This window comes from Oncorhynchus keta, chromosome 34, assembly GCF_023373465.1.
Source record: "Oncorhynchus keta strain PuntledgeMale-10-30-2019 chromosome 34, Oket_V2, whole genome shotgun sequence".
NCBI lineage: Eukaryota > Metazoa > Chordata > Actinopteri > Salmoniformes > Salmonidae > Oncorhynchus > Oncorhynchus keta.
Window position 1 is genome coordinate 26,932,936 of NC_068454.1, and position 27,480 is coordinate 26,960,415.

The following is a 27,480-nucleotide window of genomic DNA, read 5'->3' on the forward strand; positions in this document are numbered from 1 at the left end:
ATCCCTCCCTCTCTCCCAGCGTGTTTCTCTGTGTGTGTGCCCCTCCCTCCCCCTCCCTCCCTCTCTCCCAGCATGTTTCTCTGTGTGTGTACCTCTCCCTCCCTCCCCCTCCCTCCCTCTCTCCCAGCCTGTTTATCTCTGTGTGTGTGTGCCTCTCCCTCCCTCCCCCTCCCTCCCGCTCTCCCAGTGTGTTTCTCTGTGTGTGTGTGCCTCTCCCTCCCCCTTCCTCCCTCTCTCCCAGCGTGTTTATCTGTGTGTGTGTGTGCCTCTCCCTCCCCCTCCCTCCCTCTCTCCCAGCATGTTTCTCTGTGTGTGTGTGCCTCTCCCTCCCTCCCCCTCCCTCCCTCTCTCCCAGCGTGTTTCTCTCTGTGTGTGTGTGCCTCTCCCTCCCTCACCCTCCCTCCCTCTCTCCCAGGGTGTTTCTCTCTGTGTGTGCCTCTCCCTCCCCCTCCTTCCCTCCCTCTCTCCCAGCGTGTTTCTCTGTGTGTGTGCCTTTCCCTCCCTCCCCCCTCACTCCCTCTCTCCCAGCATGTTTCTCTGTGTGCGTGTGTGTGCCTCTCCCTCCCCCCTCCCTCCCGCTCTCCCAGTGTGTTTCTTTGTGTGTGTGTGCCTCTCCCTCCCTCCCTCCCCCTTCCTCCCTCTCTCCCAGCGTGTTTCTCTATGTGTGTGCCTCTCCCTCCCCCTCCCTCCCTCCCTCCCTCTCTCCCAGCATGTTTCTCTGTGTGTGTGTGCCTCTCCCTCCCTCCCCCTCCCTCCCTCTCTCCCAGCGTGTTTCTCTCTGTGTGTGTGTGCCTCTCCCTCCCTCGCCCTCCCTCCCTCTCTCTCTCCCAGCGTGTTTCTCTGTGTGTGTGCCTCTCCCTCCCCCTCCCTCCCTCTCTCGCAGCGTGTTACTCTCTGTGTATGCCTCTCCCTCCCTCCCTCCCTCCCTCCCTCCATCCCTCCCTCCATCCCTCTCTCCCAGTGTGTTTCTCTCTGTGTGTGCCTCTCCCTCCCTCGCCCTCCCTCCCTCTCTCCCAGCGTGTTTCTCTCTGTGTGTGCCTCTCCCTCCCCCTCCCTCCCTTTCTCCCAGCATGTTTCTCTGTGTGTGTGTGCCTCTCCCTCCCTTGCCCTCCCTCCCTCTCTCCCAGCGTGTTTCTCTGTGTGTGTGTGTGCCTCTCCCTCCCCCCTCCCTCCCTCTCTCCCAGCGTGTTTCTCTCTGTGTGTGCCTCTCCCTCCCCCTCTCTCCCTCTCTCCCAGCGTGCTTCTCTCTGTGTGTGTGTGTGCCTCTCCCTCCCCCTCCCTCCCTCTCTCCCAGCGTGTTTCTCCGTGTGTTTGTCCAAATTTCCCCTGCAGTACGTTCTTCTGTTGTTTGTAGATGTAGGGGATGAGGAGAAGGAGGTCTGCCCTCTCCGCCGCTTCCAAAATTCTCGGGAGAGGTGCAAGTTCCTCGCCCCCTCCATCTCTGTGTCTGTGCCCGAGGATGACCCCTACCACTCTGACGAGGAATACTATGATCACCCCTTGTTCAGCCCTGAGTGGGATCGCTCGGTCTCCTCTCGGCCCACAGTGCTGGCCGCTGCCTTTAGACAGATCCAAGGTGAACCGCGCATGGTTCCTCTATGTAACGCCATTCTTCCTTCCTATCGTCTCTTCTTCTATCTTCCTCTTTCTCAGTTTTTACCCCGATCCACCTTTTCTGTGGTTTGACCAACAACCTCCGCCTTACCGTCTGTGTGTGTCCCTGTGGTGTCAATTAGCTCAAAGAATCTGAGCTTTCAGGTTTTGATGATCTAGTTTGTTTTAATTTCTATTTATTTCTCAATCAAAGCCATTTGATCCCTTTAGTCAATGTTGCCTCCGGAAGCCCTCCATACCTTCTGAAAGTAATCTGATAAATATAAGCATCATTTCTCAAAGTGATCCGATAAAGATAACTAATCAATAACTGTATTGATTCATAATTTGAATACAAACTGGGCTGAGGAAATTCTTAAACGTACATGTGCATACTTGCAAGGATGCATATCATGAAGTGTTCACATGTTTATGCATACAGGTCAAACAACGTCATATGCATATCACGTAAATAGAGTGGCATGCAGGTCCAAATGGCTTGCAGCAATATACAGGGGATTGTTGAGCATGATCTAAGACTTGTTTCATGCACCTTTTCCTCTCTGCCTGTCCGTGTCATCTTAATGCTTCACGCGTGTTGTGTGTCTGTCTGTCATCTCTCCCTCAAAGACAAACTCATCCCTGATCCCTCCCATCAAGCCCCTTCTCATGCGTCCCACCACCGCCCTTACACACACACCCGTTGTAAGATCATTATTCGATCACTTAACACTTAACACTCTGCATATAGACACACGATCTCTTAAAGGACACACTTCACACACACTCTCAATACGCTCTCTCACAACTCTCAAAGGCTTAAAGTATTAGTAAACAAAAACATGTCCTTACTTAACACCTCATCAGGGCTGTGCTAGGCTGGAGGTTTAGCAGCCCTCCCCTCTCTGTCTCCTCTCTGTCTCCAGGAGACAGCTGGAAGTGTTACAATATACGGCATCAGTCTTCCTCTCTGTCTCTCCCTGGGCAAAGACATCCCCTGAAGCTACAGATGTAGGATCTTCATTTGATCACCCTGCAATGCAAGAAATGTAAAACGTGTAGTGTATTTGAGGTTTAAAAAGTCTTCTGAAGTTTGTAATTTCTGATTTGAAATTTCAGACTTGATTTTCCCTTTATGAAAAATGTATCAACCCCTACAAAAATGTCCATTAATTAGAATCCACATAATAATTCACATTTTCTGTTGCTTCAGGATTATTGTCCCACTGGAGAAAGCTGGCTCAAATAAAGATCATTCATCTGTAGGTTTAGCAGTCCTCTTCTCTCCTCTGTCTCCAGCTTGTAGACTGTATGGCACCACTCCTCCTCTCTGTCTCTTCCTGGGCAGAGAGAGAGTCCCTGCTGTGATGTGACCCAGCACACTGCTGCACGCTGCCACGTCCGGTCACGGCCCTGCTACACACACACACACACACACACACACACACACACACACACACACACACACACACACACACACACACACACACACACACACAGACACAGACACAGACACAGACACAGACAGCAGCAGCAGCACAGTCACCAGGCCATCACATCTAAAACCCTGAGCACCGTGCCACATGGTGAGGCATAGCGCTGCCATATAAAGCCTGCTGAATTGAACAGCGTCTTTCTGCCTCTAAGCAGGATTTGAGAATCGCAGGCGGCATAACAGCTTAGGAGTTAGGAGCAGAGGCACCCAGCTCCATGGTGACAGAGAGAGGATGCGTGGATATGCTTGTTTGGGGGCTAGATCTGTTTCTATCATCTAATGGTTTGGGTTTGGAGGGTTGAGGACTGGTCCTAGAACAGTGATACAGGACACATTCTCTGCCTAGTGCCTACACTGCCTACAGCAAGTCAGAAAATTGTTACAGATCTTGGATGAGCTGGGAGTGGGATTTATGATATGTTTTTGTGGCTCTTCTCTCAACTAATAAGGAGAAGGCAACGTCCCCTTAGTATATTATGTGTAAAATATTCAGTTGTGGCCAAATGTTTTGGGAATGACACAAATATTAATTTCCACAAAGTCTGCTTCCTCAGTGTGTTTAGATATTTTTGTCAGATGTTACTATGGAATACTGAAATATAATAACAAGCATTTCATAAGTGTCAAAGGATTTTATTGACAATTACATGAAGTTGATGAAAAGAGTCAATATGTGCAGTGTTGACCCTTCTTTTTCAAGACCTCTGCAATCTGCCCTGGCATGCTGTCAATTAACTTCTGGGCCACATCCTGACTGATGGCAGCCCATTCTTGCATAATCAATGCTTGGAGTTGGTCAGAATTTGTGGGTTTTTGTTTGTCCACTCGCCTCTTGAGGATTGATCACAAGTTCTCAATGGGATTAAGGTCTGTGGAGTTTCCTGGCCATGGACCCAAAATATCGATGTTTTGTTCTTGGGCACCCTGAAACCTTTCTTGGGCACCCTGAAACCTTCTTCACAACAATTGAACCGCTCTCCTTGAAGTTCTTGATGATCCGATAAATGGTTGATTTAGGTGCTATCTTACTGGCAGCAATAGCCTTGCCTGTGAAGCCCATTTTGAGCAAAGCAATGATGACGGCACGTGTTTCCTTGCAGGTAACCATGACTGACAGAGGAAGAACAATGATTCCAAGCACCATCCTCCTTTTGAAGCTTCCAGTCTGTTAATCAAACTCAATCAGCATGACAGAGTGGTCTCCAGCCTTGACCTCGTCAACACTCACAACCGTGTTAACGAGAGAATCACTGACATGATTTCAGCTGGTCCTTTTGTGGCAGGGCTGAAATGCAGTGGAAATGTTTTGCATGGCAAATAGGGACTTTACAAAAAATTGCAATTCATCTGATCACTCACTCTTCATAACATTCTGGAGTGTATGCAAATTGCCATCATACAAGCTGAGGCAGCAGACTTTGTGAAAATTAATATTTGTGTCATTCTCAAATCTTTTGGCCATGACTGTATGTATAGCCACACAACTTTGCTTGCAAAATACTGTTATCGTGTATCATGCATGCATTTTCTTACTGATAAATGTACAGTAACATTTGAATGAAAATGACCTGATGTGGTGTGTTGATGTGGTGTGTGTGACAGAGAAAGACTATGGCCATTGTGTGCCTTTTTGATAACTTAGAGCCACAGCAGATTGGACAGACAGAGGAGAGGGTTCTTTTATAGTCTGACAAAGACTTTTGGGACCTCTCTGTCACAGTTGCACTCAATAAAACTGCAGGAACATTCAACAGTGTGCTGGACTGGTATCTGTCTTTCTTTCAGGATTATTTGATATCTTTATTATAAAGAAAAGCCTCTGCCTGCTTACTCTATGATCCAAAACATCCACCAGTTCAAACCCAAACAAATCACATGGCCAGGGGAGAAACGTCACTCACTCATACGCTACAACATCTGTGACATGTGCATCTATATCTGTGAGCCACCTTTACAGAGCTTAAAGTGTCTCACCGATTTGTACCCATGTAAACCAAGTCTGTGTTGCCAACCCATAGTCTTGATGTGTACTGTCCACCTCTCCCCTTCTTTTATGCAAAGTAGAGACTGTCGAGGCTCTTACAGATAACTTCAAAGAGGAGGAGGAGGAGGAGGAGGAGGAGGAGGAGGAGGAAGAAGTGTTGATGTTGGAGGAGGAGGAGGAGATGGAAGGGGCAGCAGCAGAAATCGTGGCTGCTCTTGAGGAGCTGTGGAGTGGGGATGAGCCTGAGCCAGACGGCCCCCCAACCAAGCCCTTAGAACAGGCTGCGGCTGTAGGCGAGGCCCAGGCTGAGCTCCCTGTGCAGGCAGTGGCATTTAGTGCTGCTCTTGATGGCCCTAACGGGAGGGAGGAGGAGGTTGAGGAGGTGGTGGCAGTGCCTGAGGGGAAGGAGGAGAGCCTTGATGAAGGTGTGTCTGTCTGCCCTCTTTCTGGTCTCCCAGGATGCATGTTATTGTATTGTTTATAGAAAATGAGAACGTTTAGGCTTTAAGGGAATTCATCAGTGATTAAATGAGGTGGAATGGCTCAAAGTTGCCCCCCCCCGCGCTCTACGCTCTGCTAAAGGCTGCAAGGCAACACAGGCTTGATGGTGAAAGCTAGGAGACATGTTTATTTTAGCCTTTTCCTTGCTTGTGTTTTCAGTTTCTAGTTGCAGATTTTGAGGCCGGCCTTTTCGTGTCTGTGTATTAATGAAATGTTGCCGATCCTCCTGACTGTGCTTTCCCTCTCTGATGCTACCTATCAATGTATTGATGTCTCATTGGTGTTAACCTATCACTCAGTGTCTTTCTGGCAGTGTGCTATCCCATATAGACGTCTCATTTATTTATCATGTAAATCATCCGTTCTCTATTGGTTTCAACAGTATTTTCTGTTCAACTTTCCTTAAGCTGTCATTGTAATACTATCAGAGTGTTTTCATTATTTTGTCATTGTATTCATTTGTGCCATTTCACTGGTTTTCATCTGTTTGATATTGTGTTATTCTGTCATTTTTCCTGTTGTTCAAATGTTTATTTCTTAGTTGAACTTAAGAACTTTATACTAACAACTTGTAATAAAGATATACTATTGTATATTGTCCTCAAAGTTAACAGTTAAATATGTACTCAATGTTAATTAATCAAAGATCAAATTATTCTACACACACTGACAAATCATGGTGTAAAGTAATTATTTAGCTAAATGCAAATCATTAGGATTTGTCACTAAGAATTGACAGAATGACAGAAAGGCTATTATTTGACCTCTATTAGATTGTCAAGTCGTCACTCGTCTGAAAACCATTCCATTCCTCATTGCTTGGTTCTTCTCATCCATCAACAGTATGGCTGCCTGCGCATTCCAATTCCGTCATTCCGGTTCCATCACGTTCCATGCCTCTGTTCTGTCCATATGAGAGTGGGTTCCGCCTCATGCTCCTGTCCTGCCTCCTCAGTGATGTGTGATGCCCTCTGTACTGTGCAACAGTAAGCAGAGCTTTGCCTGTGTCTGTGATAGTATGGCTGGCCCTATTTAAAATGGCTGTCCTTAAACAAAGTACTACAATTAATAGTTGAGTGTTGAAGCAAAACCAAACTAACGACTAAAGATTTAACTTACAGACTTAAAGATGGACATGGAGAAACCAGGCAGTGAGAGTGGATGCCTCAGCCCAGACACTGAACCAGAGTGTCCAGCTTTCTCCAGCGGGTACCACACAGCACCCCCCCTGTCCCCCAAAACAGAAATGGCTTCTCCATCCCCTTCCCTTTCTAACAGCCAAGCCAAAGAGCCTACCAAAATGTCTATACCAGATGAACCTAAAACAGTCTCAGAGAAGCAGCCGTCAGTGGAAGTTCTTGAGTCCAGTAACCTCACAACGGTTGCAGTGTCTGGGTTCACTAGAGCTGGAGACAAAGATCAAGGTCAAGGTGTCTCCTCTGACTCTAACAAAGACAAATCTGGCATGTCGTCTTATTTCGAGACTTTGGCCCTGAAGGCAGATGAGGGATCCAAGGAGGCTCAAGCAGCAGAAGGTTATTATGAACTGAGCACCGCAGGTCAAGAGAAGAGCTTAGGAAGAAGCTCCCCAACCGTTACGTCACACCCTGAGATCAACTACAGCATGTTGGCACAAACACAGTCAGTGGAGAAGAAGCCAGACACCAAGACGAGTCCGATGGGAGATCAAAAGGATACCTTACCGGCCCTGGACAGGAGCAACGAATGTAGGCTTTCCCCCGGGAAGTTGGCCCTGGATCAGAGAAGCTACTCTCTCAACATTACGATTGGATCGATGGATCCCAGTGGCCAGGGCCTACCTAGGAACTTCTCCCCACTGGCCACGGACATCATGTCTTTTACCAGTGGCAGTCTGGATGAGTCTGTCAACTATCTCCCAGTTACCACCCTGTCTGCAGAGAAGGTGCCCCCGCCTTTCCCTCCCCTGATCCTGGAGACGGCCGCCTCAGTCACGTCCGACTCCTCGTCTCCTCCCTACAACACAGGAGAGATCCCCGGCGAAAAGACCAGCCCCCAGGGGTCAGAGTCGCCAGAGTCTCCCTTTCCACCCAAATACTACTACAAAAACGGGACAGTCATGGCTCCTGACCTACCTGAGATGCTGGACCTTGCAGGCACCAGGTCTAGACTAGCTTCTGAGAACAATGACCCAGACACCATGAGGAGGAAGTCTGTCCCTGCAGACGCCCAAGGCATTGGGAGCGACTCCCTGGCCAACCTGGTCCTGGGGGACCAGAATCAGAGCCAGAGTCTTGCCAAGAGTGAGAGCCAGCTGGAAGAGTTGGGTTACTGTGTGTTCAGTGAGTACTCAGGGCCCATGCCTTCCCCTGCTGACCTCCATAGTCCCATTGACTCCCCGCCCCAGCGCTTCACCCCTATGGCTCTGGAGGAAAAGATGGCAGAGGAAAAACTGAAGATTGAAGCTAGAGACAAACTAGCCGAAGACGAGAAGACAAATCAGTTAATTGTGTGTGACGGTTCCAAAGAAAAGGAAGAAGCAAAACAAGTGGGACGGAAAGATTCCGCTTCAGAGGAAAAAGACAACAAAGAGATCAGCCATGAAAAATCTGCCATGGAGGACCAAAACGACAAACCGGCTTCAGCTCTGAAGTCAGCAGAGTCCTTTGTGACTCCTACGGTAATGGTCACCCTGGATGTGGAGGGAAAGGCAGAGAACGAGGGACCAGAGACAGATGCTGAGATAGCTGCCTACGAGAGGCAGATCCGCCGGCTGGAGATGGAGGACAGGCCCCTGAGCATGGAGGAGGAGCGAGAGCTGCAGGAGTTAAGGGAGAAGGTGAAGGACAAATTCTTGGTGCACCAGGAGGCATACGAGGAGGTGGATGCCGAAGATGTCTACCAACTGACTGGGGTTGCCAAGGACCGGATCAGCAGGCCCGCCAGGCCCTCCCCGGCCTCCTCCGTGGAGAGCACCACAGAAGAAGAGAAGGTTCCAGTTGTGGACACCGAGAAACCTAAACAGACGGTAGGTCAGACAACGCCTCCAAAGGTTGACTTCATGGCAGCATCTCCATCTGTGTCAGGTGGTGGTGTGAGCACCACAGAAGAAGAGAAGGTTCCAGTTATGGACACCGAGAAACCTAAACAGACGGGAGGTCAGACAACGCCTCCGAAGGTTGACTTCATGGCGACATCTCTATCTGTGTCAGGTGGTAGTGTGAGCACCACAGAAGAAGAGAAGGTTCCAGTTATGGACACCGAGAAACCTAAACAGGCGGGAGGTCAGACAACGCCTCCGAAGGTTGACTTCATGGCGACATCTCCGTCTGTGTCAGGTGGTGGTGTGAGCACCACAGAAGAAGAGAAGGTTCCAGTTATGGACACCGAGAAACCTAAACAGACGGGAGGTCAGACAACGCCTCTGAAGGTTGACTTCATGGCGACATCTCCGTCTGTGTCAGGTGGTGGTGTGAGCACCACAGAAGAAGAGAAGGGGAAAGTTAGCGAAGAGAAGCAGGTTGTAGAGGTCAAAGAAAATAACATAGAAGAAAAGCAAAAGGAAGATGGGGAGGAGGATAATATAGAGCAGGTGGTGGAACAGGAGGAAATCATGATAGAGATAAAACCAACAAATCCTGGAGAGAAAGACGAGAAGTTTGAGAAGGATATAATGAAAGACAAGGAGGAAGAAGAAGAAGAAGAGGAAGATGGTGAAGTTCTGGCAGGGGCAGGAGCAGCAGTGGATGACGTTCCAGAGCCCAGAGCTGTCATAGAGTCAGTGGTGACTGTAGAAGATGACTTCATCACTGTAGTCCAGACCATCGACGAGGGCGAGGAGCCAGGACACAGCGTGCGTTTCTCTGCTCCACCTGAGCCTGAGACACCACAGGCTCTCCACGAGCAGGAGGAAGAGGAGGAGGAGGAGTCCCAGGAGGTGGAGATCATGGAGGCAGCAAGTCTGGAGGAGGTGGGGGATGTCTCAGAGGAGGTCTGTGAGAAGGAGGTGCAGGCCTCCCCAGAGAAGGAGGTGCAGACAGAGACCGAGGGACAGACAGAGAGCTACGACAGAGACGAGACCACCATGGACGACTCAATCCTAGACAGCTCTTGGGTCGACACTCAAGGTGAGATTTCTCTCTGTTATCATCCCATAATACAGGTTTCAATGACAGATAAATTACGTTTCAGTGACCACAAATAATTATATAATCAGATATTAGAAAATTAAATAGTACATATGCATGTTCATGTTTATTACAGCCTTTTCATAATGAAGACATATTTTATCATCATAATAACACTGTTTTGCCCAATTTATGAGTGTTGTTCCCATGTATTGTGTTGTGACCGTAGTACTACTGCATGATGATCTTACCATGTCTATTTTATACGTAGACCTCTGCACTGTAGATGTGGATGATGACAAGAGCATGGCTACAGAGCAGATCGAGCCCCTGAGAGCCGACCGGGTCCCAGCCCCACCAGTCAAGAAGGAGAAGACTCCCCAACAGCAGAAGCAGGAGAAGCAGACAGTGAATCCCAAGGCTAAAGGGGGGCGGGTGAAAGCGCGCGAGGGGCACGTCTCCACACCAGAACGTAAACCCATTCACAAGCAGCCGGTCTATATCCCCAGGGAGGACGTCAAGAAGAAAAAAGGTTCAGAACTACAGTATCTCTCCAAATGAGTTTGTTACTCTGTTTTTTGTTGTTGTTGTTTAAAAATATATATTTTTAGTTATTCATTATTATTGACAGCTTATTTAATTCTGTTTGATTTGATTTGGTGTAGATCTCTGCTCAGTTTGTTACTCTAGAGGGCCAGTTTCCCGGACACTTCAGTGAAGAACCTCCTTTGAAATGACGTTTTAGTCCAGGACTAGGCTGGATATGTGTCTTGGAAACCAACAACACTTCAGTTCTATATAGTTCTTTGTAGTTATATATTATTAATTGACAGATTTTGTTATTCTCTTTCATAATAATTGTCAAAGATAATCATCTTTAAAAGCCTTTAAGATCTCAAGTGAGTGTTAACTGGGAATCAGGTGAGTGGTTCTGTCCTACCAAACCTCTGTCACACTATCCTTTCCTTCCTTTTCTCTCTTTGACTATCTCTCCCTCTTCCTTCTCTTTCTTCTTATGTTACTTGTTTGTCTTTCCCTTTCTCTCTTTAACTATGTCTCTCCCTCTTCTGCTAGCCGTGATTAAGAAGACTGAGCTGACCAAGAAAGCTGAGATGCGCTCCTCTCCATCCCGGAAGAGTGCGTTAAAGTCTACTGCGGTCCGACACTCGCGTCCTGCCCAGGCCCACCCCTGTGCTAGGAGGAAACCTACAGGTGACCAATCATTCTTGGGCTGCGTCCGAAATGGAACTCTATTCTCTATATACCGCACGAATGTTGACCAGGGCCCAATGTGCTCTGGTCAAAAGTAGTGCGCTAAATAGGAAATAGGGTGCCATTTGGAACGCAAAACTGCTGGCCGGGGCCAGGAAGGCTAGAAATCTGCAATGTGGCTACAAACATCAACATTCACATCTAGTCAATCAGTCAAATGTATTTATAATGCCCTTTTTACATCAGCAGTTTCACAAAGTGCTTTACAGTTAACTCATCCTTACAGTGATTTAAAACTTATATTTTTGTTCAATTTGAACTATTACTTTGTTAATCTATCAATTGTTATTCTGTTGCATTTGTTTGTCATGTTCAGTGTCTGCATTTTATTAGAATAAAAACAAATTTGCTCTACATTTTTTAATTTGACTTTATTGTTGGCTTGTTGTGAACAGCTCAACTTTTTACATATATTGTATCATTTGTAATTTTTTAAAATGTATTTTTGTTCTCCTCAGCTTCCAGGTTCATTCTTGATTTATTTTTTGTTGGAGATGGTTTGGTCAATGATACTGCTTCAGAGTTATGTGTACCTGCAATACTTTTTATTTTCTCTCTGTATATAACACCAGTTGTCCATCTCTCACCATCTCACTTTTTAACTCAATCTGTGGCTCTTTAACCTATATCATTTTTGGTTGTTTGCTTTGAAAGAACTACAGCTGTGAAAGAACTACAGTGCAATTAGTAGGGTTTCACTGCATTTCCACAGAGCAGGATATTAGTTCCAAATTGCACCCGATTCCCTATGTAGTGCACTACTTTTGACCAGGGCCCATAGGACTCTGGTCAAAATTAGTGCACTATAAATGGAATAGAGTGTCATTCAGGAAGTAGAGGTTGCCGAGCAACTGGTAGTTTGGCTCCGCTTGCTGTAAGGAGACAGATACTGGTTTACCTCACCTGACAAAGTGACTTTCCACAATATACAGTGCATTCGGAAAGTATTCAGACCCCTTGATTTTTCCCCACATTTTGTTAAAACCTTATTCTATAATGGATTAAATAGTTTCTTCCCCCCTCATCAATCTACACACATTACAACATAATGACAAAGCAAAAACAGGTTTTTAGAAATGTTTGCAGATTTGTAAAAAACATTTTTTTTAAACTACTGAAATCACATTTAAATAGGTATTCCCTTTACTCAGTACTTCGTTGAAGCACCTTGCAGTGATTACAGCCGCACAACTTCTTGGGTATGAGCTATAAGCTATTTTTAGGTTTCTCCCATTCTTCTCTGCATATCCTCTCAAGCTCTGTCAGGTTGTATGGGGAGTGTTGCTGCACAGCTATTTTCAGGTCTCTCCAGAGATGTTTGATCGGGTTCAAGGCCCGGGCTCCGGCTGGGCCACTCAAGAACATTCAGAAACTTGTCCCAAATCCACTCCTACATTGTTTTGGTTGTTGTCCTGTTGGAAGGTGAACCTTCGCCCCAGTCTGAGGTCCTGAGCACTCTGGAGCAGGTTTTCATCATGGATCTCTGTAGTTTGCTCCGTTCATCTTTCCCTCGACCCTGACTAGTCTCCCAGTCCTTGCTGCTGAAAACCATCCCCACATCAGGACGCTGCCACCACCATGTTTCACTGTAGGGATGGTGACAGGTTTCCTCCAGATGTGACGTTTGGCATTCAGGCCAAAGAGTTCAATCTGGATTTCATCAGGCCGGAGAATCTTGTTTTCTCATGGTCTAAGTCCTTTAGGCAACTATTTGCAAACTGTGCCTTTTACTGAGGAGTGGCTTCCATCTGGCCACTCTACCTTAAAGTCCTGTTTGGCGGGGTGCTGCAGAGATGGTTGTCCTTCTGGAAGCTTCTCCCATCTCCACAGAGGAACTCTGTAACCCTGTCAGAGGATTATTTGGTCACCTCCCTGACCAAGGCCCTTCTCCCCTGATTGCTCAGTTTGGTCCAGGCGGCCAGCTCTAGGAAGAGTCTCGGTTGTTCCAAACTTCTTCTATTTAAGAATGATGGAGGCCACTGTGTTCTCTGGGACCTTCAAAGCTGCAGACATTGTTTTTTACCCTTCCCCAGATCTGTGCCTCGACACAATCCTGTCTCAGAGCTCTATGGAAAATTCCTTTGACCTCATGGCTTAGTTTTTGCTCTGACATGCACTGTCAACCGTGGGACCTTATATAGACAGGTGTGTGCCTTTCCAAATCATGTCAAATTAATTACATTTACCACAAGTGGACTCCAATTAAGTTGTAGAAACATCTCAAGGACGATCAATGGAATCAGGATGCACCTGAGCTCAGTTTCGATTCTCATAGCAAAGGGTCTGAATACTTATGTAAATAAGTTATTCCCTTTTTTTATATTTAATACATTTGCAAAAAAATCTCAAAAACAGTTTTCGCTTTGTCATTATTGGGTATTGTGTGTAGATTGATAAGATTGAGAAAAGAAAATCTATTCTAGAATAAGACTGTAATGTAAAAAAAAAAGAAGGAAAATGTCAATGGGTCTGAATACTTTCCGAATGCTCTGTTGATATACAGTACCAGTCAAAGGTTTGGACACACCTACTCATTCAATGGTTTTTCTTTTCTTTCCTATTTTCTACATTGTAGAATAATAGTGAATAGATCAAAACTATGAAATAACACATATGGAAGGAACCATGTCGTAACCAAAAAAGTGATAAAGAAATAAAAATCTATTTTAGATTCTTCCAAGTAGCCACCCTTTGCCGTGATGACAGCTTTGCACACTCTTTGCATTCTCTCAACCAGCTTCATGAGGAATGCTTTTCCAACAGTCTTGAAGGAGTTCCAACGTATGCTGAGCACTTGTTGGCTGCTTTACCTTCACTCTGTGGTCCAACTCATCCCAAACCATCTCAGCTAGGTTGAGGTCGGGTGATTGTGGAGGCCAGGTCATCTGAAGCAGCACTCCATCACTCTCCTTCTTGGTCAAATAGACCTTACACAGCATGGATGTGTGTTTTGGGTCATTGTCCTGTTGAAAAACAACAAACCAGATGGGATGGCATATCTCTGCAGAATGCTGGGGTAGCCATGCTGGTTAAGTGTGTCTTGAATTCTAAATAAATCACTGACAGTGTCACCAGCAAAGCACCCCAACACCATCAAACCTCCCCCTCCATGCTTCACGGTGGGAACCACACGTGTAAATCATCCAATTCACCTACTCTGCATCTCACAAAGACATGGCGGTTGGAACCAAAAATCTCACATTTGGACTCATCAGACCAAAGGACAGATTTCCACCAGTCTAATCCCCATTGCTCGTGTTCTTCAAGTCTCTTGTTCTTATTGGTGTCCTTTAGTAGTGGTTTCTTTGCAGCAATTCGACCATGAAAGCCTGATTCAGTTGATGTTGAGATGTGTCTGTTACTTGACTCTGTGAAGCATTTATTTGGGCTTCAATCTGAGTTGCAGTTAACTCTAATGAACTTGTCCTCGGCAGCGGAGGTCACTCTGGTCTTCATGAAAGCCAGTTTCATCATAGCGCTTGATGATTTTTGAGACTGCACTTCAAGAAACTTGAAATGTTCTTGACATTTTCTGGATTGTCTGACCTTCATGTCTTAAAGTAATGATGGACTGTCATTTCTCTTTGCTTATTTGAATTGTTTTTGCCATAATATGGACTTGGTCTTTTACCAAATAGGGCTATCTTCTGTATACCACCCCTACCTTGTCACAACACAACTGATTGGCTCAAATGCGTTAAGAAGGAAAGAAATTCCACGAATTAACTTTTAATAAGGCACACCTGTTAATTGAAGTTGGTTGAGAGAATGCCAAGAGTGTGCAAAGTTGTCATCAAGGCAAAGGGTGGCTACTTTGAAGAATCTCAAATATAAAATATATTTTGATTTATTTAACACTTTTCTGATTACAACATAATTCCATATGTATTATTTCATAGTGTTGATATCATCACTATTATTCTACAATGTAGAAAATAGTAAAAATTAAGAAAAACCCTGGAATGAGTAGCTGTGTCCAAAATTTTGACTGGTACTGTATAATAAATAATCTTACTTGTGCACTGTTTTTACATTTGTGGTTTTCTTTTCCATTTCCTCCAGAAGCTCTCTGTTTATGATAGATAGACTATGTTCAATGTAAACCCTCTAAATTGCTGCATTGCCCCAATTAAATTGTTCAGGGGGTGGGATGGACGGGTGCACTTACTGTATGTAATCCAAAATCCTATATTCTGTATAATTTCCTGCTAAAGCATTGGAGAACAGAGCTTTTCTCTAGCAGCTCAAATAGGATCTCAGCCAATTCCCTCATAGTATACAGTAATACCATATAATTATACAAAACTATAACCCAGTTAGGGCTAGATTTACTCTCACAAAGTTTGCTGTAGTGGTTTACAGAAGAGGGGTAACTGTTAGCCCAATACTTGTCAGTTAGACTGTGCTGGTAGACTGTAGAGTGGGTGGCGTGCTTCAGCCACAGCTGTTGTGTGTGTGGGAGAGTGTTTTTGTGTTTCTGTCAATCTGTCCTAATGTTTAAATCACGTCTAACTATACACTCTGTCTTTCTCTCTTGCACTCCTTTCTCCTCATCTCTTTCTTTCTCTTCCTCTCTCCCTCACTATTGTCCTCTCCTCCTCTCTCCTTCCCTTCCCTTTTCTATTTCTCCCTCTCACTTTCCTTCTCTCATTCTCTCTCTGTCTCTCCTCTTCTTCTCCTCCACACTCCTCTTCCTTTCAGTGGGTGTACCAGAGGGTCGTCGGCCCCTCAGTGTTGCTAGACAGTCTCGTGACAGAGCCTCAGTAAGTATGACACACCGCGTCACAGTGCGATACAATAACTTAATGTCCAATTTAATGACAGAATACAAGTCACCTGTGCATGGTCATGTTCAGTAGGACACACTGTAGCAAAACATTTTGAAATGGTAAACAAGTTGATTTTGTAGTATTGGTCAAGTTCAGGTAGTAGGCTATCTCCTTGTTTTACCTCTGTTTCATACCTACCGAGCACACTAAAATACACACTCTGGATACAGTGTCAGAAATAAGTCCCCTCTTACCAGCTTAAACCTGCTTCCCTGCCTGAACCTAATTCTTCTGTCCATATTAACTCACAGTTTTATCCCTCTATGCAAAAAATCACTTAACATCAACTAACATAAATCCTTTCTCTATCCTGTCCCCCTTTTAATGAATCCCCTTTGGCCTGTTTAGCTGCATGTCCATCCACCCTGATGGTTATGTCACAGTGGACTAAATATCCAGGCCAGATAAACATAGAAGTGTTTCTGTTCTCTTCCCTCCAATCATCATTCAGTGGTGGTCTAAGGTAGTGCACTATATAGAGAATAGGGTGCCATTTGGGATGCATTTGGGATGTAATTATCATCCATTATCTGTGGTCGTGACTGCCAGTCACTCCTCCACATAATAACAGTCATTCTTTTAGAATAATAAAGACAGCACAGCCTGGTACAGCGCTTTAAATGCCACATCTCCCAGGACTGTTCAGTTCTGCTCTGTATAGTGCAGCCTGGGATTCTCTGCCCACACTAGCTTACCACACACACACATATGTATGAACACTGTATTCTGTGATTATATTATGGAACCAGAACCCAAAGACAATTCGCTATATTTAAACAGTACCAGTCAAAGCTTTGGACACACCTACTCATTCCAGGGGTTTTCTTTATTTTTACAATTTTCTACATTGTAGAATAATAGTGAAGGCATCAAAACCAGGAAATAACACATATCAAATTGTGTAGTAACCAAAAAAGTGTAAAACAAATATTTTATATTTGAGATTCTTTGAAGTAGCCACCCTTTGCCTTGATGACAGCTTTGCACACTCTTGGCATTCTCTCAACCAGCTTTAGGAGATAGTCACCTGGAATGCATTTCAATTAACTTGTTATGGCTGCAATCCCTCTAACGGGGTCGATATGACAACTTCCAGTGAAAATAGAGGGCGCTAAATTCAAACCACAGAAATACATAAATACATAAATACATAAATACATCTCATAAATACAATTCCTAAAACATACATGTGTTTCATACCATTTTAAAGCTATTCTCATTGTTAATCCCACCAAAGTGTCAGATTTCAAATATACGTTTCAGCAAAAGCACTACAAACGATTATATTAGGTCTCCACCAAACCACAATAAGCACAGCCATTTTCCAGCAAAATATAGCAATCACAAAAAACAGAAATAAAGATAAAATGAATCACTAACCTTTAATTATCTTCATCAGTCATCAGTCACTCATATGACTTCATGTTACACAATACATGCATGTTTTGTTTGATAAAGTTCATATTTATATCAAAAAGTCTGAGTTTACATTGGCTTATTAGATTCACTGTTTCAAAAACATCAAGTGATTTTGCATAGCCACATCGTTTCAACAGAAATACTCATCATAAATGTAGATGATAATACAAGTTATACACATGGAATTATAGATATACCTCTCCTTAATGCAACCGCTGTGTCAGATTTCAAAGAAAGTTTACGGAAAAAGCAACACATGCAATAATCTGAGACGGCGCTCAGAACAGAAGCCAAATTAGCCGCCAGAAAATACATGATAAATGTTTCCTTACCTTTGATGAACATCAGAAGGCAGTCCTAGGAATCCCAGGTCCACAATAAATGATTTGATTTGTTCGAAAATGTCCGTTATTTATGTCCAGTTAGCTACTTTAGTTAGCGCGTTTGGTGAACAATTCCAAAGTCACAAAGCGCGTCCACTATAACATGACGAAATGTCCAAAAGTTCCGTAACAGTCAGTAGAAACATGTCAAACAATGTACTGAATCAATATTTAGAATGTTGTTTACATATATCTTGAATAACGTTCCAACCGGATAATTAGAATGACTTCAGATGACCGGTGGAACGCAGGTCCTTCCCCTGTGAACGCATGTAGTGAATGCATGGTAAACTCGTGGCAGTGGCGACTCTTTCCTGTGTCATTCGACCCCCCTTCACATTAGAGTCATCAGACAAAGTTCTATTGACTGTTGACATCTAGTGGAAGGCGAAAACTCATCCATATCACGCTGTAATTTCAATGAGAGCTTGGTTGAAAATCTGCCACCCCCAGAAGAAAAAAAACAGGAAGTGGAATTTCTCAGGTTTTTGCCTGATATAGGAGTTCTGTTATACTCACAGACATAATTCAAACAGTTTTAGAAACTTCAGAGTGTTTTCTGTCCAATACTAATAATACTATGCAAATATTAGCAACTATGACTGAGGAGCAGGTAGTTGAATATGGGAACCTCTGTGCACCTTTCATCCAAGCTACTCAATACTGCCCCTGCAGCCATAAGAAATTTGTTAAAAGTTCATTTGTGGGAATTCTTTCGTGTTTGAGCCAATCAGTTGTGTGACAAGGTAGGGTTGGTATACAGAAGATAGCCCTATTTGGTAAAGGCCAAGTCCATATTATGGCAAGAACATCTCAAATAAGCAAAGAGAAGTGACAGTCCATCATTACTTTAAGACATGAAGGTTAGTCAATACGGAAGATTTCAAGAACTTTGAAAGTTTCTTGAAGTGCATTCTCAAAAATCATCACACAAGACCCAGAGTTACCTTTGCTGCACAGTATAAGTTCATTAGTGTTAACTGCACCTCAGATTGCAGCCCAAATAAATGCATTACAGACTTCAAGTAACAGACACATCTCATCATCAACTGTTCAGAGGAGACTTCGTGAATCAGGCCTTCATGGTCGAATTGCTGCAAAGAAACCACTACTAAAGGACACCAATAAGAAGAAGAGACTTGAAGAACACAAGCAATGGGGATTAGACCGGTGGAAATCGGTTCTTTGGTCTGATGAGTCCAAATGTGAGATTTTTGACAGAGCTTGTGTAGGTGAACGGATGATCTTCGCATGTGTGGTTGCCACCATGAAGCATTGAGGAGGATGTGGGATGGTGTGGGGCTGCTTTGCTGGTGACACTGTCAGTAATTTATTGAGAATTCAAGTCACATTTAACCAGCATGGCTACCACAGCATTCTGCAGCAATACGCGATCCCATCTGATTTGTGCTTAATGTGATTATCATTTGTTTTTCAAACAAGGAGAGTGATGGAGTGCTTCATCAGATGACCAGGCCTCTACAATCACCCGACCTCAACCCAATTGAGATGGTTTGGGATGAGTTGAACCGCAGAGGGAAGGAAAAGCAGCAAACAAGTGCTCAGCATATGTGGGAACTCCTTGAAAACTGTTGGAAAAGCGCTCCTCCTGAAGCTGGTTGAGAGAATATATTTTTATTTGTTTAACACTTTTTTGGTTACTACATGATTCCATATGTGTTATTTCATAGTTTTGATGTATTCAGTATTAGTCTACAATGTAGAAAATAGTAAAATAAAGAACAACCCTTGAATGAGTAGGTGTGTCCAAACTTTTGACTGGCACTCTATACAGTATAGATCTGTTTGCACAATTGTCGAGGAAATGATGTTCAGTACAGTCATCTTTGGTTCCACTGTCATTGTTTTATGCTTGTTTACTTGTGGTTTGGTTTGCACTCTGTCTGTTTCTCGCCCATCTCTCACTCATCTCTAATCCATCTTTCCCCTTATCTCCCCCATTTCTCCCCCGTCTCTCACCCGTATCTCCCCCATATCTCCCCCATCTCTCACGCGTATCTCCCCCGTATCTCCCCCATCTCTCCCCCGTATCTCCCCCGTCTCTCACTCGTATCTCCCCCGTCTCTCCACCGTCTCTCCCCCGTATCTCCCCCATCTCTCCCCCGTATCTCCCCCGTCTCTCACTCGTATCTCCCCCATCTCTCACTCATATCTCACCCATCTCTCCCCCGTCTCTCACCCGTATCTCCCCCATATCTCCACCATATCTCCCCCATCTCACCCATTTGTCACCTGTATCTCCCCATCTCTCCCCATCTCACCCATTTGTCACCCGTATCTCCCCATCTCCCCATATCTCACCCGTATCTCCCCATCTCTCCCCGTCTCTCCCCGTATCTCCCCATCTCACCCATTTGTCACCCGTATCTCCCCATCTCTCCCCGTATCTCCCCCATATCTCACCCGTATCTCCCCCTCTCTCCCCCGTCTCTCCCCGTATCTCCCCATCTCTCCCCATCTCTCCCCCGTATCTTCCCCCTCTCTCCCCATATCTCACCCGTATCTCCCCATCTCTCCCCCGTATCTCCCCATCTCTCCCCCGTATCTCCCCGTCTCTCCACCGTATCTCCCTGTATCTCCCCATCTCTCCCCCGTCTCTCCCCATCTCTCCCCCGTCTCTCCCCATCTCTCCCCGTCTCTCCCCCATCTCTCCCCCTTCTCTCCCCGTATCTCCCCATCTCTCCCCATATCTCACCCGTATCTCCCCATCTCTCCCCCGTATCTCCCCATCTCTCCCCGTATCTCCCCGTCTCTCCCCCGTATCTCCCCCGTATCTCCCCGTCTCTCCCCCGTCTCTCACTCGTATCTCCCCCCGTCTCTCCCCCGTCTCTCACTCGTATCTCCCCATCTCCCCCATCTCTCCCCCGTCTCTCCCCCGTATCTTCCCCATCTCTCCCCCGTATCTCCCCATCTCTCCCCCGTCTCTCCCCCGTCTCTCCCCCGTCTCTCCCCCGTCTCTCCCCCGTATCTCCCCGTATCTCCCCGTCTCTCCCCCGTCTCTCACTCGTATCTCCCCGTCTCTCCCCGTCTCTCCCCGTATCTCCCCGTCTCCCCCCCGTCTCTCACTCGTATCTCCCCGTCTCCCCCGTATCTCCCCCGTATCTCCCCCATCTCTCCTGTCTCTCCCCGTCTCTCACTCGTATCTCCCCGTCTCTCCCCGTATCTCCCCCATCTCTCCCCCGTATCTCCCCCATCTCTCCCCCGTATATCCCCCATCTCTCCTGTCTCTCCCCCGTCTCTCACTCGTATCTCCCCCGTCTCTCCCCCGTATCTCCCCATCTCTCCCCGTATCTCCCCATCTCTCCCCCGTATCTCCCCCGTCTCTCCCCCGTCTCTCCCCGTCTCTCACTCGTATCTCCCCCGTCTCTCCCCCGTCTCTCCCCGTATCTCCCCATCTCTCCCCCGTATCTCCCCGTCTCTCCCCGTCTCTCACTCGTATCTCCCCCGTATCTCCCCCGTCTCTCCCCGTATCTCCCCATCTCTCCCCGTATCTCCCCATCTCTCCCCCGTATCTCCCCCGTCTCTCCCCCGTCTCTCCCCGTATCTCCCCATCTCTCCCCCGTATCTCCCCCGTCTCTCCCCGTATCTCCCCATCTCTCACTCATATCTCACCCATCTCTCCCCCGTCTCTCACCCGTATCTCCCCCATATCTCCACCATCTCACCCATTTGTCACCTGTATCTCCCCCATCTCTCCCCCATCTCACCCATTTGTCACCTGTATCTCCCCCATCTCACCCATTTGTCACCTGTATCTTCCCCATCTCTCCTGTCTCTCACCGATTTGTCACCTGTATCTTCCCCATCTCTCCCCCATCTCACCCATTTGTAAGCTGTATCTTCCCCATCTCACCCATTTGTAACCTGTATCTTCCCCATCTCTCCCCCATCTCACCCATTTGTAACCTGTATCTTCCCCATCTCTCCCCCATCTCACCCATTTGTAACCTGTATCTTCCCCATCTCTCCCCCATCTCACCCATTTGTCACCTGTATCTCCCCCATCTCACCCATTTGTCACCTGTATCTCCCCCATCTCACCCATTTGTTACCTGTATCTTCCCCATCTCTCCTGTCTCTCACCGATTTGTCACCTGTATCTTCCCCATCTCTCCCCCATCTCACCCATTTGTAACCTGTATCTTCCCCATCTCTCCCCCATCTCACCCATTTGTAACCTGTATCTTCCCCATCTCTCCTGTCTCTCACCGATTTGTCACCTGTATCTTCCCCATCTCTCCCCCATCTCACCCATTTGTAACCTGTATCTCCCCCATCTCACCCATTTGTCACCTGTATCTCCCCCATCTCACCCATTTGTCACCTGTATCTCCCCCATATCACCCATTTGTTACCTGTATCTCCCCCATCTCTCCTGTCTCTCACCGATTTGTCACCTGTATCTTCCCCATCTCTCCCCCATCTCACCCATTTGTAACCTGTATCTTCCCCATCTCTCCCCCATCTCACCCATTTGTAACCTGTATCTTCCCCATCTCTCCGTCTCTCACCGATTTGTCACCTGTATTTCCCCCATATCTCCCCCATCTCACCCATATCTCCCCCATCTCTCCTCCATTTGTATCTCCCCACCTGTCCCCCATCTCTCACCCGTATCTCCCCCATATCTCCACCATCTCACCCATTTGTCACCTGTATCTCCCCATCTCCCCCATCTCACCCATTTGTCACCTGTATCTCCCCATCTCACCCATTTGTCACCTGTATCTTCCCCATCTCTCCTGTCTCTCACCGATTTGTCACCTGTATCTTCCCCATCTCTCCCCCATCTCACCCATTTGTAACCTGTATCTTCCCCATCTCACCCATTTGTAACCTGTATCTTCCCCATCTCCCCCATCTCACCCATTTGTAACCTGTATCTTCCCCATCTCTCCCCCATCTCACCCATTTGTCACCTGTATCTCCCCCATCTCACCCATTTGTCACCTGTATCTCCCCCATCTCACCCATTTGTTACCTGTATCTCCCCCATCTCACCCATTTGTTACCTGTATCTTCCCCATCTCTCCTGTCTCTCACCGATTTGTCACCTGTATCTTCCCCATCTCTCCCCCATCTCACCCATTTGTAACCTGTATCTTCCCCATCTCTCCCCCATCTCACCCATTTGTAACCTGTATCTTCCCCATCTCTCCTGTCTCTCACCGATTTGTCACCTGTATCTTCCCCATCTCTCCCCCATCTCACCCATTTGTAACCTGTATCTCCCCCATCTCACCCATTTGTCACCTGTATCTCCCCCATCTCACCCATTTGTCACCTGTATCTCCCCCATATCACCCATTTGTTACCTGTATCTCCCCCATCTCTCCTGTCTCTCACCGATTTGTCACCTGTATCTTCCCCATCTCTCCCCCATCTCACCCATTTGTAACCTGTATCTTCCCCATCTCTCCCCCATCTCACCCATTTGTAACCTGTATCTTCCCCATCTCTCCCGTCTCTCACCGATTTGTCACCTGTATTTCCCCCATATCTCCCCCATCTCACCCATATCTCCCCCATCTCTCCTCCATCTCTCACCCGTATCTCCCCCATATCTCTCCCCCATCTCTCACCCGTATCTCCCCCATATCTGCCCCATCTCTCACCCGTATCTCCTCCATCTCTCCTCCATATCTGCCCCATCTCTCACCCGTATCTCCTCCATCTCTCCTCCATATCTGCCCCATCTCTCACCCGTATCTCCTCCATCTCTCCTCCATATCTCCCCATCTCTCCCCCGTATCTCCTCCATCTCTCCTCCATATCTCCCCATCTCTCCCCCGTATCTCCCCCGTCTCTCACTCGTATCTCCCCCATCTCTCACTCATATCTCCCCCATCTCTCCCCCATCTCTCACCCGCATCTCTCCCATATCTCCCCCATCTCTCACCCGTATCACCTTCATCTCTCCCCCATCTCTCCCATTTGTCACCTGTATCTTCCCCATCTCTCCTGTCTCTCACCCATTTGTCACCCGTATCTCCCCATATCCCCCCCATCTCACCCATTTGTCACCTGTATCTCCCCCATCTCTCCTCCATCTCTCCTCAATCTCTCACCTGTATCTCCCCCATATCTCTCCCCCATCTCTCACCCGTATCTCCCCCATATCTACCCAATCTCTCACCCGTATCCCTCTCATCTATCACCCGTATCTCCTCCATCTCTCCCCCATATCTCCTCATCTCTCCCTCGTCTCTCACCCATTTGTCACCCTTATCTCCCCCATCTTTCACCCATCTCTCTCCTGTAACTCTCCCATCTCTCACCCCAATATCCCCCATCTCTTCCCCATATGTCTGTCTGTCACTTAGTCGCCACCACTGAGAAAGATCCCCACCTGTAAAATGTGAGCGGCCACCCTCCTGCCCCCTCGCCTTATCTCCTCTTTCTCCTCCCACAATAAAAATAACTTCCTGGTGGAGGTGGAGCTTGATAGGCCCCGTCCCTCCTCGGTCGGGCCTCGTGACTCCCCAACACTACACAGACTGATAGACGTGGTAAGGTTAGCATATGGCCCTGAACTGATCAACTGATCTCACATCTGTAAATTAATACCCAGCCTAAAGCTGGGGCATTTTCTGACTTGTGCACTTCTGTAAATACAGTACTAAGCTAAATGTATGTGTTTGTGTGTGTGTGTTTCTGTGCCTGTTTGCCTTCCTTTGTGTGTGTTTGTATGTGACAGGATGGTGGTTCTCAGAGCCCAAAGAGGTCATCCCTGCCGCGGCCTACCTCTATCCTGAGCCGGCGTACCCACCACCACTCACACGACCAGGAGGAGAGCTCCACCTCAATCACCAGCTCCGGCTCCACCGCACCTCGCAGACCTAAGTGTAAGTCCCTTCTCCTGGTTTCTCTCTTTCTGCCGGTCTCTCTCGCTTAGCCTCTTTCTTTCTCGCTCTTGATTTTTCTCTTGTTCTTTCTCTCGCTCTATCTCTCTCTCCTCTGTTTAATCCTCTTCCGCTCCTGCTCTCCTCTAGCGTTCCGTACAGAGGTCAGGGCGGAGCATAGAACAGGACGTGCCCCTAGTTGGACAGGTAGAGAGGAACTCTCAATCCCATCTAGTCTCATCCATGTCTCACTCTGTCCCCCGTTTCAACTGGATTTACTTCCAGTCTCACCTTGTCATCCAGTCTCACTTTGTCATCCAGTCTCACCTTGTCATCCAGTCTCACCTTGTCATTCAGTCTCACCTTGTCCTGCAGTATCTCACCTAGTCCTGCAATGTCTTACCTAGTCTCATCTTGTCTCACATGATCTCACCCAGCTCATCTCAGTCTCTCTGTGTGTTCAAGATCACATGTCTGTCTCATCCTTAGTAGTTAGTAATCAAGTTGTTCAATCCTATAGTTTGGGCTTCATTTACGTCTTTCATTCGAGTAACTACACTGTTTCATTCTGTTTGTGTATGTTTTGAGCCATTCTTCATCTGACTAACTTTAAATACTTTGGTAATGTTAGCCTGGTACCAGATCTGTTTGTTCTGTCTTGCCAACTCAAATGGACCAAAGATAACAGAAAATGGCAAGACTGCTCATATAGATCTGAGACCAGGCTAGAGTAATGGTGAGAGATGCCCAACCTCTGATTGACCTTTGTGTAACCTCTCTGTATGACCTCTATGAACTTTCTATGACCTCCCCAAACCCAGGCACACAGTCAATGCGTTCCCGCTCGCTGTGCAGCGGTCCCACCACACCCCGCACCCCAGGGTCCACAGCCATCACCCCTGGAACCCCTCCCAGCTACAGCTACTCCTGCCGCACACCCGGAACCCCTCGCACCCCCGGCACACCACGTTCACTCAGCCTGCTGCAGGAGAAGAAGGTACAGTGTGCTTCCCAAATGGCACCCTTTTCCTTACGTAGTGCACTACTTTTGACCAGGAATCAATGCTGTTATACTGTAGTCCCCTGAGGCAGCTACTCGAAATGTGTTTTAAATTAGACGAATACAGTGCATTCGGAAAGTATTCAGACCCCTTGACTTTACACATTTTGTTACATTACAGCCTTATTCTAAAATTGATTAAATAGTCCCCCCCCATCAATATACACACAACACCCCATAATGACCAAGCAAAAAAGTTTTGTAGAAATGTTTGCTAATTTATCAAATAAAAATAACAAATGGAAATATCACATTTACATGAGTATTCAGACCCTTCACTCAGTACATTGTTTAAGCACCTTTGACAGCGATTACAGCCTTGAGTCTTCTTGGGTATGACGCTACAAGCTTGGCACACCTGTATTTGGGGAGTTTCTTCTGCAGATCCTCTCAAGCTCTGTCATGTTGGATGGGAAGCGTCGCTGCACAGCTTCTCCAGAGATGTTCGATTAGGTTCAAGTCTGGGCTCTGGCTGAGCCATTCAAGGACATTCAGAGACTTGTCCTGAAGCCATTCCTGAAAAACACCCCCACAGCATGATAATGCCACCACCATGCTTCACCATAGGGATGGTGCCATGTTCCCTCCAGACGTGACGCTTGGCATTCAGGCCAAAAAGTAAAATCATTGTTTCATCAGACTAGAGAATCTTGTTTCTCATGGCCAGAGTCCTTTAACATCCTCTTGGCAAACTCCAAGCGGGCTGTTGTGTCTTTTACTGAGGAGTGGCTTCTGTCTGTTCACTCTACTATTAAGGCTTGATTGGTGGAGTGCTGAAGAGATGTTTGTCCTTCTGGAAGGTTCTCCCATCTCCACAGACGAACTCTGGAGCTCTGTCAGAGTGACCAACGAGTTATTGGTTCTCCCTCGATTGCTTAGTTTGGCTAGGCGGCCAGCTCTAGGACGAGTCTTGGTGGTTCCAAACTTCTTCATTTAAGAATGATTGAGGCCACTGTGTTATTGGGGACCTTTAATGCTGTAGGAATTTTCTGGTACCCTCCCCCAGATCTGTGCCTTGATACAATCTTATCTCGGAGGTCTAGGGACAATTCCTTTGACCTCATGGCTTGGTTTTTGCTCTTACATGCACTGTCAACTGTAGATAGGTGTGTGTCTTTCCTAATAATGTCCAATCAATTGAATTTACCTCCAATCAAGTTATAGAAACATCTCAAGGATGATCAAAGGAAACAGGATGCACCAGAGCTCAATTTCGAGACTCATAGCAAAGGGTCTGAATATCACTGAAATTATTTTTTTTCTGTTTTATATTTTTAATACATTTTCAAAAATATATAAAAGCCTGTTTTCACTTTGTCATTATGGGGTATTGTGTGTAGATTGATGAGGAACATTTATTTAATACATTTTAGAATAAGGCTGTAATTTAGCTAAATGTTGAAAGAGTGAAGGGGTCTGAATACTTTCCGAATGCACTGTATATAATTGTACTTTATGGATTTATCCCTTATTTATTCAGGAGATCATATTGAGATTAGCTCATCTTTATGGATTTATCCCTTATTTATTCAGGAGATCATATTGAGATTAGCTCATCTTTATGGATTTATCCCTTATTTATTCAGGAGATCATATTGAGATTAGCTCATCTTTATGGATTTATCCCTTATTTATTCAGGAGATCATATTGAGATTAGCTCATCTTTATGGATTTATCCCTTATTTATTCAGGAGATCATATTGAGATTAGCTCATCTTTATGGATTTATCCCTTATTTATTCAGGAGATCATATTGAGATTAGCTCATCTTTTTTCCAAATAAAATGTGAGTATATCATGGCATCAATTAATTTATTCAAGGTGGCTCTGCTCCGCACCCCTCCCAAGTCCCCTGCCACCACCCCCAAACAGCTTCGCGTCCTCAACCAGCCTCTGCCAGACCTCAAAAATGTCAAGTCTAAGATCGGCTCCACAGACAACATCAATTACCAGCCCAAGGGGGGCCAGGTTAGT

The 27,480-nt window shown here is 46.2% G+C and overlaps 1 protein-coding gene and 1 long non-coding RNA gene across 27 annotated transcripts in view; one reads left to right on the top strand and one right to left on the bottom strand.

Moving 5' to 3' along the window:
- Positions 1-27,480, top strand: part of map2 (microtubule-associated protein 2) — a 163,874-nt gene that overhangs the window by 116,801 nt on the left and 19,593 nt on the right. For 5 of the 20 annotated variants that reach the window (XM_052493516.1, XM_052493517.1, XM_052493514.1 and 2 more), the window contains 11 exons: positions 1,355-1,576; positions 5,153-5,497; positions 6,695-9,679; positions 9,951-10,211; positions 10,754-10,891; positions 15,653-15,714; positions 24,038-24,112; positions 24,301-24,448; positions 24,596-24,652; positions 25,267-25,442; positions 27,328-27,474. In XM_052493516.1, the coding sequence (XP_052349476.1) occupies positions 5,233-5,497; positions 6,695-9,679; positions 9,951-10,211; positions 10,754-10,891; positions 15,653-15,714; positions 24,038-24,112; positions 24,301-24,448; positions 24,596-24,652; positions 25,267-25,442; positions 27,328-27,474 (4,314 nt within the window). In that variant the 5' untranslated portion in view covers positions 1,355-1,576; positions 5,153-5,232. Of the gene's footprint in view, positions 1-1,354; positions 1,577-5,152; positions 5,498-6,416; positions 6,560-6,694; positions 9,680-9,950; positions 10,212-10,753; positions 10,892-15,652; positions 15,715-23,926; positions 24,113-24,300; positions 24,449-24,595; positions 24,653-25,266; positions 25,443-27,327; positions 27,475-27,480 lie in introns of those variants that run through there. The other 15 variants (XM_052493532.1, XM_052493531.1, XM_052493534.1 and 12 more) reach the window with 11 other exon arrangements.
- Positions 19,711-23,918, bottom strand: LOC127915078 (uncharacterized). 7 transcript variants are annotated; one of them, XR_008090145.1, is made up of 4 exons: positions 22,585-23,918; positions 22,481-22,553; positions 21,280-22,084; positions 19,711-19,835 (listed from the first exon to the last, which is right to left on the bottom strand). It is a non-coding gene; the product is annotated as an uncharacterized LOC127915078 (long non-coding RNA). The 7 variants fall into 7 exon arrangements; XR_008090147.1 differs by having other exon boundaries at positions 21,280-21,321; positions 21,468-22,084; positions 22,481-23,918; XR_008090146.1 differs by lacking the exon at positions 22,481-22,553 and having other exon boundaries at positions 22,616-23,918.